Raw genomic sequence first — 12069 nt, 5'->3', positions numbered from 1 at the left:
GAGTGCGCTGTCAGGTTAGGTAAACTTTCTCTGTGGGAGATACTTTGAACTCTGTAAGGGAGAATTTCTGTTGCAGGCATGCCACGTATATAGTAAAAAATCATAACTGTGTCCAGAAATGAAACAGCCAAGCATAGCTTTCCCTTTATGATGAATCCTGTTGGTTTAGAGCAGGTCCCCAGCCTGCAAGAGTATTCTTTGTCATAAAATAAATGCTGATAGGTAATAGATGAAGCAATGTTCGCTTCTCGCTCAGTGGCACAAATCTGTGTACCCTGGCCTAGGAAAATGACTTTCCTAACCAGTCCCTGTTGGCTCGAGTCTATTTAAAAATGTGTGTTTTCAGGTGTCAGTTCTGGTAACAATACACTGCATTTATGACTCTTCCTCTCAGAAACCCAGGCAGAAGGATGTAGTTTTCCTCAGAAGAGGCAATTTTTTAGTCTGTCTTTCTATTTTATCGTGTAGAATGTAATAAAACCCAAATCCTGCTACTTTGCACATTCATTTAATTCATATTGTTGCTTTCCACATGGGTAATACTCTGGATTTTTTTTTTTTATAATGCCTCTCATCCAAAGATCCCAAGCTGATTTGGCCTGATTCCCAGGTACAGCTTAGCAACACTTAGCATAAGACCAGTAAAAGGAAGTAACAGGGAATTTCACGCGGTTCTTGGCTGGCTGTCAATTCAAACGCACCTACAGGTCGGAGCATCCCTGGCCCATGAGCCCCCGCTTCCTGCGGCTGTGACTGCCTGCTGCAGGGCTCTCCCGTCTCAGCCAGAAATCCCTCTCCTTTCTTCCCTGCAGAACAAGTCCTGCTGTCTCCCAGCATTTATGAGAGAGAGATGATAAATCTTCGAGTGGGGAGAACTTGGTGGGACATATGGGGTCTCAGAGCTGGGGGACCCACCCCATTAATCTGATGTTATTTGCTGTTTGATGACAAAGATGCACTAAGCCGAAGCACACACTTTCAGTTTTGTATCTCCCTGCATATGCATAGGTATGTGCAAGATTAATTTCTTTTTCTCGTCTTCATGTTTAGAATAACTAATTTCTCCAGTTTGCTAAATTCACCAAGAGGGTTTCAGTTTCTTTTTCAGCAGCCAGTACGTTTTTCAAACTTTTATTCCAAATGTTGTTTCTTCTTTGGAGAGACTCTTGGACTTTGAAACCAGCCCTCATAGGGAAAGCCTTGCCTGTCTGGAAATTTGTTCCAGCTTGGTTTGCTGTTCAAAGTGCTGCTTCGTGGATTAATTTTATGTCTCCTCGGAGACATTTTGTCAGAATTTTGCTTATCTACTATTATTGCAAAACGATCCACCATCTTAGGCAACCAATCACTTCCTCATCCCCTTTTCATTGGTCTTTAAAGCAAAATGGAAATTAAACTGTCTGCTGTTATGAAGGCTGCGGTGATCTGGCTTTCACCTTTGGACCATGGGCAGTATTAGCTGGGCTTACAGAAAAACCTCGCAGAAAGAGGAAAGGTACTCGGGGCCATGCACAGCAAAGGGTTAACCTATGTGTTGGGGGGGGAATCACGCTGGCTGGACTCTGCCCCTTTGCTAATAGGCCTCTTTTTCTGAAGTGCATGGAGGACAGATGAAAATCTCAGAGTTGCCCTGAATTATTTTCCTGAGCATACAGCTTTCTCTTTTTGTGGTTAAATATGACAGTTATAGTGTAGTATTTATGCACAGTCAATAAATCAGCAGAAAACGTGCTGCAGTCAGGGCATGTATCTGTAGTCTGTTCCTTATACTTTAGCTGAAAATGGAATTCTTGAATTCGCTGAAGCCTGTGAAAAGAAATTCAGGTGCACATCTCCATGGGAGACTTACACGAAGTCTGATGGCCCACAGTAACGCGGGATTTGCACCTCAGCTTCCGTTACTGGCCCCCAATCTGCAAACCCAGACTCCTGAAAGGCAGCAGAAAGGCAAGTTTTGGATCAGACTCCCAAACTCTTGCTTGTCTTTAGTGGAATGACTGAAGAAAGGAGATGGAGAAAGTGAAAGGGGCAGAAATAAGGGGTGAGTTACAATTTTGTGGAAGTCTGTAGCGTAGTTACAAAGCAACAACAACAAAAAGGTGCTGCTGAGCAATATCCTGGAAAATACTGGTTTGCTTCCCCCCCCCCCCCCCCCCCCAGAAGGGGCTGTGTGACACACTGACAGAAGCAGCTTGGCCTTTTCTGGTGTCTGGCTTAAGAGTAGCTAACTGCTGACGGGTGAGAATATTTAGCCCTGATACAGCACACAGTATCAAAGGACCTGAATTTGCTCAGCTTCTGCCATCTTGAATATAATTCTCTCTACTCTCGTTCTGCCATATAGTTACTGGAGCTGTGAAGGAGAAATTATTGAGCACTGTTTCTTACCTTTCATACTGAAGTTCAGCTGTACGGAAATTCTTTATGTAAATAGGGGATTTAATCTTTCTGAAAGGGACTGTATAGACCTGTGGCTGGCTAAGAGCTAAACACTTCTCAATTCTCGCTGTGGTACTGAAGATTGCATCTTGTGCAAGTCCCTTAGCTGTGGTGGCAGCCCCTTTTCTGTATGATAGGGATAATACCTCCCAGCTCATGGGATGGATTAATCGGTGTTTTTATAGTGATTTAGCAGTGACCATTTCTGCTCTGGCTTGAAGCCTTTTAAATCAAGCAGGAGAGTCGTCAGAGCAGCTGTATTACAAGACCAAGATAGGGAACCACAGAAGCGGAGGGAGGTTTGAAGGGTTTAGCTGTTGATCCAGATTTTAAGTAGATAATTTCTGACTAAGGTATCAAGTGTGCCCCAAATTCTGATGGCTACGAGGTGCCAAAGCCGACCTCCTTCAGTGCCTAAAGGATCATGGCTAGTGTCTCACAGGTATATCACTTGTTCAGGTCAGAAAGCAGCTAGGTGAGAAAAAAGTAACAGATGAAGCAATATAAAAGCCTTAAGAAGAAAGGAAGATTGTTAGAGCTAAAATCCTGTTAGAGGCAACAGCTTAGATGTTAAGCTGTGTTAGGATGAGGAACAGAAAAATAATAACTTATCAGCACAACAGGGGAAAAATACCACTGATCTGTTTGGTCAGGAATTGACTGAAATGATTCTTCCAGAATTATGTTCCTTTTTACTGTGGGATAGAATATCTACACAGGACCTATTTCAAAATATTTAATTATAGGAGAGCTTAATCGGCAGTAGCTGTTCTGATTAATTTCCCCATAGAGACAATTTCTTTAACTATTGCAGTTGAAGAAATGTAGATGAGTGTAATTTCAATTAAAGACCAAGAAAAGTTTGAACTTTGTAGATGCAGCAAATGTCTGCTGCCATAGCTGCCAGGTGGTCAGCACTGCAAACACAAATTGTATGGAGGAGCAGTGAAGAACCACTCACTCCAGCTGCAGAGTAGCAACCATGGCGTCTGTTATTTTCAGGAATAAAGAAAGTCTCATTCAACTAAATAAATGTCTTGCATTGTGCCCAGAAAAATCCTAGACTTCAGCTCTTGTGGTGTCCAGCAGGAGCATGTTCCAAAAGGCAAAATCCTCAACAGAGAGAGGGGGAGAGTATGTGAACCTTGCCTGCTGCCGCCCTTGGAAAGGTCAGCCTCTGAAATGGGAAACAAGAGGGTTTCATCTTGACCTTTAAATACTGTGTTTGGATGTGAGAGAAGTGGCTTTTAGGTATCTGGCAGTCTGGAGTAAAAAACAATATGGTGAGGGTACGAACTTGTAATTGTTTACCATTTCATAGAGTCTGACCTGAGGACGCTGTAGGACGCGGGGCCTCTAGGTTGCCAGTTCGAATTGGCTGAGGTCAGCTGGAGTGAAAAGTTAGTCTCTGACCTCATCTGGTTGATGCGAGAGAAATGCATAGGTGGCCTCATCAAGTTCTCGGCACAGGGACCTAGCGGAATTAGCTGGCATCTTCTACCAATAGTTTAGTTTCCATTCAGTCCTTAGCAAATCTACTCCTCTCCAGGAGCTGTCTTTCCAGACTAACATGCAGTGGTACAAAAATACAGTATCGGCATTTTTGTCTCATCTATAGAGATTTGAATCCCATTTCTTTCAGTCTGGCTCCATTCATGTGCACTAATCACTTGCGTAAAAATATTTATCTGTTTATCCCTCCTGGCATTTCTGCTATGATTGCTAAAATTCAGAAACCTTGATCGCAGTTGCACTCGCAGATATGCAACTTACGGAGGGGGCCTGGATAATGGAATGGAGTCTCCAAGTTTGACGGTATATGTTTTCAATATGATCTGCTTTTCAACTATTAATTTATCCACTTTTGGTTCACTAAAATAATTTGATAACGTTATATGAAAAATATTTTTGGAAGCTAAGATTTTTTGAAAAAACAAACTTCTTTCTAAAACCAATATTGCCACTGTCCTATATTCAGATGTTGGGGTTTTTCTGGTGACAAAAGGGACAAGTACCTCTCTGAATTAAATGAATTTACATGTCTGGTTATTTTGATCAAGATGGGTAATGTTATCCTTACAAACGTTCATATTTCGTAATGCTTTGTAATGGGGATTTTAGAGTTCACCTGTGGTGTTGTGAAACAGCAGTATTGTCGAAATGTTTCACAAAAACGGTGTGAAAACTGAAACGGACTCTTTGCCTGTTGTTCAAATGAACGGCAAAAAAAAAATCTACAGGAAAAGCCTTTGATAATATTTTCCAATGCTTTTACATTCAGCTTCTTAATTATTATTTTAAACCAAGATTCATGTTGACAGTGCTGCTTTTGTATTTTTTGGATTCGATCCTGGCAGCAAACAAGCATTCACGAGCAGACATAGTGCTAAATATTTCCTCAGTGTCATTCCACTTATCCAGTTACAGTCGGTAGTAGCCGCTCGGGCCCGTGTGTGCGCAGGGGCCCATCCCAGCACAGCCTGCTCAGGGGCTGGGGCCTGGTTTTTTCCTCAGAGCAGGACGCCTTGATCCCTTCTTTCAGACTGAGACTTTTTTTTTTCCTTTTTCACCTGAGTGGTAGGAAATAATGCAGGGTTTTATGTATTTTTGGTTTTGCCACGGTTCATTTGTTGCCATCCTGCCTTCCTCCAGGTACCATGCGGTGCCCCGCGAGCGCAGGACAGCACAGGACACCGAGCCCGGCCGCTGGAAGATGGCCGTTACCTGACTGGAAAACAACCGCACATGGAAGGCCAAGGAATTAGTGCTTAAGCGAAACCTCTAAAGACCAGACACGGACCGATTATATCACCGGGTGATTAGCTGAGCTGCTTCGCCCGGTTCCCCAGGGCCAGCCTACAGCTCCCGTCCGCTCCCCTCAGCGCCGGCGGGGCCGTCGAAGGCGGCGGGGGCGCCGAGGCCGGGCCGCGGCGAGGGTAGGCCGCGGCGGGCAGGTGTGAGGCAGCGGCTCACCGTGTGGTGACTCAGCCGCAGGACAGGGCCGCGGCGGCGGGACGGCTACCGGAGCGGGGGGGGGGGGGGGCGGCCTCCGTCGGGCGGCCCCGCCACCGGTCGCCCGCCCTCCGCGGGCGCCCCTGGGGCGGGGGGCGGGGAGCCCCGCGGGGGGGCGGAGCGGGGTGACAGGTGCGGCGCGCGCGCGGAGGGGTCCGGCGGCGGCGCCTCCCGCGCCCCGCTCCCCCCCGCCGCCTCCCTGCTCCCCCCCCCCTCCCCTCTTCCTCATGAATATGCAAATGCGGGTATAATTGGCAGCCAATGGCGTGCGCGCTGGTCACATGGTGCTGGTGGAAGCTCAGGGAAGAGAAGTTGAGTCTCGGCGAACACAGGCAGCTCAGTAACGAGCCGCAGCGGCCGCAGCCGGAGCGGAGCCGAGCCGGGGCGGGCAGGCGGCCGGGGGGAGCGAGTGAGCCGCTCCCCGCTCCTCCCCGCAGGGTGCCCGGCGGGCCGGGGCTCTGCCTGGACCATGCCGATCCTCCTCTTCCTCATAGACACGTCCGCCTCCATGAACCAGCGGGCGTATCTGGGCACCAGCTACCTGGACATCGCCAAGGGCGCCGTGGAGATCTTCATGAAGGTGAGTGGGGGGGCGAGGGGGCCGCCGCCGCCCCCCCGGTCGCCCCCTCCGCCCGCTCACGCCGCTTCTCTCCGCTCTCTCCGCAGCTGCGGGCCCGGGACCCGGCCAGCCGCGGCGACAGGTACATGCTGGTTACCTTCGACGAGCCGCCCTACTGCATCAAGGTAATAACCCCCCCCCCGCGGCCGCCCCGGGCCCCCCGCGGCCGCCCCGGACCCGCCGCGGGGCCGCCCTTCGCCTGGCGGCGGCGCGGCGCAGCCCCGTCCGGGCCGGCGGCGGCAGCAGCAGCCTGTGAAGATGGCGGACATTTTGCTTTTGTATGGAGGAGAGAGGCTGAGGGCGCTGCTGAGATGGAGGAGGGGGGGGGGAGGAGACGGACGGGAGCGTGATTCACCGCCCCGGCGTGCCGAGGGGGGCGGGCGGCCGGCCGCGCTCCGCCTCCCCGTGAGGCGGCGGCTCCGGCGGCGGCCGCGCCTCGCCTCCGCCGCGGGTCCCGGCCCCTCTCGCAGCCGTTTTACCCCCCGCCGCAGTCAGCGGAGGGGAGACGGGGTTGGGGCAGGAGGCAGCGCCCTCCTCACGCCTGCGGGACCCCCGCCGCTACCGCCTCCGCTGTGGCTTTTGGGACGGAGGCACCGGGGGCTGTTTTCCGCCTCTGCGAGGAAAGAAGCAGCGGCAGCGTGGGTGTTGGGGTTCCCCCCTTCCTCCCTCCGTGCACGGTGACCCGCACCGGTCTGTGTAAGGCGCTCGTCGGTGCGGCTGGGGCGGGCTCCTCTGCGCAGGGCTGCGGTGAGCTGGGCGCGGAGGCTGCCTGCCGCCTGCCTGCCGCCTGCCTGCCTCCTCCTGTCCCTCCTCTCGTTCCAAGATCGAGGCAAGCGGGGCCGTGCCGTTTATCATGTCGACTGCGCCACGAGGTTATGGCAAGAGGGGGAAAAAAAAAAAAATCGGGGCTCTGTGTCACTTAAACTGTAGCCTTCAACTTGCTGATAGAAACGTCTAAATTTATAATACTTAAATAAAGCATGCCACAGAAAACACCGCTGCTATGGGAGCTTTAGAATCCCCCTGGATTAGGACTGTATTTGCTATGACTAACACAGTAGTTATCGTAACTGTTGAGCTTTAGACCCATACTGTGAAGGCCAAAGAGGTTCATGTAAAAATGTTGTTGCTGGTCATCCCAGAGAAGAAGAGAGAACCGTCTCTAGATCCCCCAGCTAAAACTTCTTGAAGAGAAGTTGTAAAAACAACTGCTCACTGATGCTGCCTATTCACATCTTTCACAATGAGGAAACTTAATTATCAAGAACTATGAATCTTGGCTCCTTTCATCAGTAATATATTTACAGAGCTAAAAAGTACGGCCTGCTTTCTGAAGTGACAGAAGTGATTTAGTGAGTCAGTATTTATTGTTTGTTACTGCAGCTTTCGTTTCCTCAAAGAAGGTGTGGAAGTCATCCTATTTCTGTGCGTTGAAACCATCCTTCTTGAGTTACAGAAACCTACTATCTGTCAAAAAACATAGGTCTGCCTTGGAGAGTTTGGTTTTTCTAGGCATAATGCACGCATCCTTTTTCCCATCCATGTTTGTGGCTGGATGCAAAACCCACATCTTTGTTATGCCAGTGTTAACTTGATAGTTAACTAGATTTCTTGTGTTAATGGTTTTTTCTCCTAGTTGTGTGTCAAGTGTTTTACAAGTAGACCTTTCTTAAGTTTGAGGAAGAAACCTTTCCACTGCAGTGATAGCAAGCATACTGGTGATTTAATTAAAAAAAATGACATTTCTGCTGGAGGTCTGTGTGGTAATGCGACAGGTTATTACCACATATATACTTGGATTTGCTGAGGAAGATCCTTGTGTTTAATGAGCATCTGTGTACGTTCTGATGTACTAATGAGCATCTGACTGTGTTCCCAGTTTTAGTAAATAGTAATTGAAATAAATGGGACTGTGTGATACCCATCATAGTATTGAATCATGTTTGACATGCAGTAAATAGCCGAGGGAAAAAAAAGTATGATGGTTCTTGTAACTTGCTAACGTCTCTTCTTAGAAATTTATTTTTCTACCTTTAGCGTGCTGATTTTTAAATTGGACTTTAAACAACCTTAAAATATTTTTTCAAAACTTAGTAACTTGTGTAGGAACAGGCTGCAGATCCAATAAATACATGTTTATAATCATGGTGATCACAACTCCAGTTCAAGTATTACGTAAAGACTTCATGGCATCAATTAGCGTGGTTAGGCTGTCATCCTGTCTCTTGCTCGAGCAGAGAAAGCTTTACAGCAGCAACAGGATTCTTTCCCTATTTGAAGATGTGTTCTCAAGACCTTTTACTGGTATTTATGATGCCCCTCTGTTGTGTTTTCTAACAACCATAGTTATGCCAGGAAAACTTTCTGGTCTAGGCCAGATTCTGTATGTCTTACAAAACATGCTTGTAAAGGAAATAAAATTTAGTTTCTTTGCTAATGCCGCTGTAGTAAATACTTTATCTCTCTTGATTTAGAGAAGGAGAAAACAAACTTGACAAGTGAATGTATTTTGCAAGTCTGCTTTCCAAGTATGTGCAGTAGTGGCTGGTTTTGGTTAGTGGCTGCTTTATCCTCTTGTTTTCTTTATGATTTACACTAATTAAATTATATAATCTCACAGATAGTTCTTAAGGTTACCAGTGAAGCAATTGAGGGAAATAATCTTGTTGTTGGAGTTGAGACCACCCAGGAGGTAGAGGTATTTATGGGAACTTCAGCTTGGAGCAGGGGTAACTGAGATGAGTGCATCGTTTTTGTTTGTTTTGGAATTTGTTTACCTGTAGCCTTCAAGTATTTTAAATCAGCAGCGCTGGTTCACTTTTGATGGACAAGAATATCTCAAGAAAACATCACACATACGGTGGGATTGTGCTAAGTGAGAGGATCCTGCTGTTGCCCAAATGATTTGCTAAAATCTATGCAAGTGAGATGATGTTTTTCGAACTGTCTTCAGTATCAAGAGTTTGAAATTATTTACCAGACCTGTGGCCCCTCTGCCAGTCACTCCTGTTTTTAATTGATTGCTCGTAGCGCTGTGCGTGTGCCACTGTTTAAAATGGGATTATTTAGTCTCCGAGTTCGCGGTGTGGCTCTGGAAAGAACTGTGGTGGCATGTGTCTGAAGAGGAGGTAGGGTGCTGTCCTGGGAAGTCGGGGACAGGGAGATGGGGACGTTGGGGATCTTGGTTCCACGCCCGCAGCAAACGCCTCTGAAACCTCCTCAGCTGCTTTGCTCCCGTTCCTTACGTAATGTATAGATGGTGATTTGTGACAGTAATTATGATGCAGCCATTTACAACTCTTACTTTGCTTCCAAAATGCTCTCCAATTAGAGACAAATATATTCATATATTTAACATATTTTAAAAGCATGTCATGAAATGTATAAACCTGCAGTTGTCTTAACAATGTGATCTTGTAAAAGTCAATGGAAAGATACCTGTAAGTTCTGTTGAATGGTGGGTCAGACTCTCATTTTATGGACTAGGAGGGGAAAAATAGTATATTATTTCATGAAGTGAGAATGTTCAACCTAACATTTCTACTGTATATAAGATGCTTTTCCTCTGCTGTTTTTAGATTAAAATCGTAATAGGATGCTGTCAAGTGAGTCTGTCTCGGGCTAGTGGCACGTTAGCAACCTTGAAGTAAGCTAGCCCATTCTGATTTTGGGTATTTGGCACGCTTGGGAAGCTAATGATACGCATAGTAAAACTCCTTTGTATCCAGTAGCACGTGGCAGGTGTCTGTTACAATTAAAACACTAGTGCTTAAATGTAGGTATTGAAGGAATTAACTCTCCCATGTGTATCCAGTTCTCTTGGGTGAGAAAAATGGGTTTAAGAACAGCCTTGCTGTCTGGCGCAGTATTTTATGTTCTTGGCCTTCTAGCTAAGATAAATGCGTTATCTGATTCAGTGAACGTGGTGCCTCATGTGTCCTTCTTTTGAAGACTTTATATTTATGGATTGTTAGAACTCGGAGCTTGCTCCGTCCCATCTGTGCTTTGACCTGGTGTTGCAGTACCTCCAAGAGGATGTGCCCTTCTCATCCCCTTCTGCAAAACGTGGCTGGTACCGAATGCCTGGGGAGGAAGGGGAAAACAGGCCAAGCGCATTGCTGACAGTTCTGCAGAGTGCTTTCCCAAGCTCCCACAGTTTGCGGTTCAGAGACCCGTGCTGAGGGTTGGTATGCCAGCAGTGGTCTTCTGGGGCTTTTTCTATGTATTTGCCCAGTTGTTTTTTTTGAAATCGCTTAAACTTCTGGCATCCTCAGCTACTTTTTTTTTTTTTTTCTCCTCTGTCAAATACATGTTTCTCTACACCTAAGCACATGCCATGGTATAAATGGACAGAATCTTAAGCCATTTTATTTGGTTTTTCCTGAAGTAGTGGTGCTAGAGTAAAAGTATGGGGAGAAGGAAAGAGAATTCTCACCTGCCCTCTTCCCTCCCCAAGCTTTTCCAGCGATGCAGAAAAGAGGGAGAGAGGTTTCAGCAAGATCTACCTAGATTTCTCTGTAAATGGAGCTCATACCAAAATCTGTGCCTAAAAAAGAGGTTTTGAAAAGGAAAGCAAGGTTTAGCTCTTTGTTTTTTTCCATTCTTGATTTTTGTTAAACCTCACATCCTGCAGTTTGTGGCCTGCTTGTGGATTTGTGCTGCAAATGGCTAGTTCAGGCCCAGACAAAAAAACCCAGTGGTGGTCCTATGTGAAGTTATTGATTAACTGGACTGCCCTGTTCCCTTGTGACTGATATCTGGCTGCTGGCAGTGATATGGCCTTTCCTCGGTGCTTGAGGAGTAGTATTTGTGATAGGATCACAGAAATATGGCTTTTGTTTTATGTTCTTGTGAGACTCTGTAGTATGACCTTCATAAATGATCTGGTCACAAGTCAGAGGACTGAGAGAACTTAAGTTATGTTTACTCTGCCGAACCTGAAATTATATGTATTTTCCTCTTCCTGTTATGCGTTATACTGAATTCAGGAGTCAGTTGTGACTGCACTATAAAAATAGGCTCCCTGAATTTGAGCGCAGAAATATGTACGTAGCTGTCTGAGAAGCAGCTCAAAGTTGTTAATACAGTTTATGTGAGACATTTTACTGTTTGGGAAATGCAAACGGGGACTGATAGATAGGATGCCTTCCAGTTCTGTTGCTCTTCCCTGCTAGTCTGAACATAGGTTTCAGTGCTAAAGAGCTCTCTTGTGGAAGCAGCCCTTCGTGATGGACCCTGAGCAACCTCTTCTGTTTCCCTGAAATTCTCGTAAGGGGTTGAGCTTGATGACCTTTGATTTTGGTGTTGGATTGGGATACCTCAGAGGCTGGAATAGGATTTTGTAGAAGGCTCTTTTAAGCATGTATCAAAGGGTACTTACTATATGTAAATAACCTGTTCAGTTATGGTACTAAAATAGTGCTTCAAAACTAGGAGTTCGTAAGGTCAGACTCAGGGAGACTGACTTTGCTATTTCATTTTTTTTTAGTGGCACAAAAGCTTTTGCCTACATTTTCTAATTCTGCTTTCACATAGAAGCTGTGCTGGTGTGGAATGTGACCCATTACCACTGACTCTGCAAAGGAAGGTGGCAAATGAATAGGCTGTGCTGCAAAACAGAGATGTCAGATCTACTTGTCTGTTTCTGGAAGAAATGAACTTGAAGCTCCTGACCCTGAGCTGCGGGGAGAAGGAGAAACCCAGCTGTGAAGCCTGTTGGGTTTGAGGCAGAGGTCTTCAGGAAAGCTGCCTGTGGTGATAAGAAATGCATTTGGTTGTGTTTTAACTTTTGTCAAGGAAGAAAACCAGAGGAATACCTAGGAAGCTAACCCGTAGCAAATCCACAGAATAATCTTAAATTGATTAGGCTTTTACAGGAACCTTGAGACACCGAAACCCATCAGTTTTACATGTAGAAGGTCTGGCTTCTGGCAAATGCAAGTACTTGATGGTCTGACCTGTGCTGTGGAAACAGCTGGAAATACGGTTGGGGTTTACAA

The 12069-nt window shown here is 46.4% G+C and overlaps 1 protein-coding gene across 6 annotated transcripts in view; it reads left to right on the top strand.

Annotated features, from left to right (window-relative positions):
* Window positions 1-5762: 5762 nt before the first annotated feature.
* Window positions 5763-12069, top strand: part of LOC309595943 (integrator complex subunit 6-like) — a 42659-nt gene continuing 36352 nt past the window's right edge. For all 6 annotated transcript variants that reach the window (XR_014229411.1, XR_014229412.1, XM_082323534.1 and 3 more), the window contains exons 1-2: window positions 5763-6031; window positions 6118-6195. Coding sequence is in view for 4 of the 6 variants with exons in the window: in XM_082323534.1 (XP_082179660.1) it covers window positions 5921-6031; window positions 6118-6195 (189 nt within the window). In the remaining 2 variants the exon portion in view is untranslated. The remainder of the gene's footprint in view (window positions 6032-6117; window positions 6196-12069) is intronic.

This window comes from Platalea leucorodia (genome assembly GCF_965183815.1).
Source record: "Platalea leucorodia genome assembly, chromosome: 10".
Lineage (NCBI taxonomy): Eukaryota > Metazoa > Chordata > Aves > Pelecaniformes > Threskiornithidae > Platalea > Platalea leucorodia.
The sequence above is the reverse complement of the archived record's forward strand: the minus strand, read 5'-3'. Positions and strand labels throughout refer to the sequence as shown.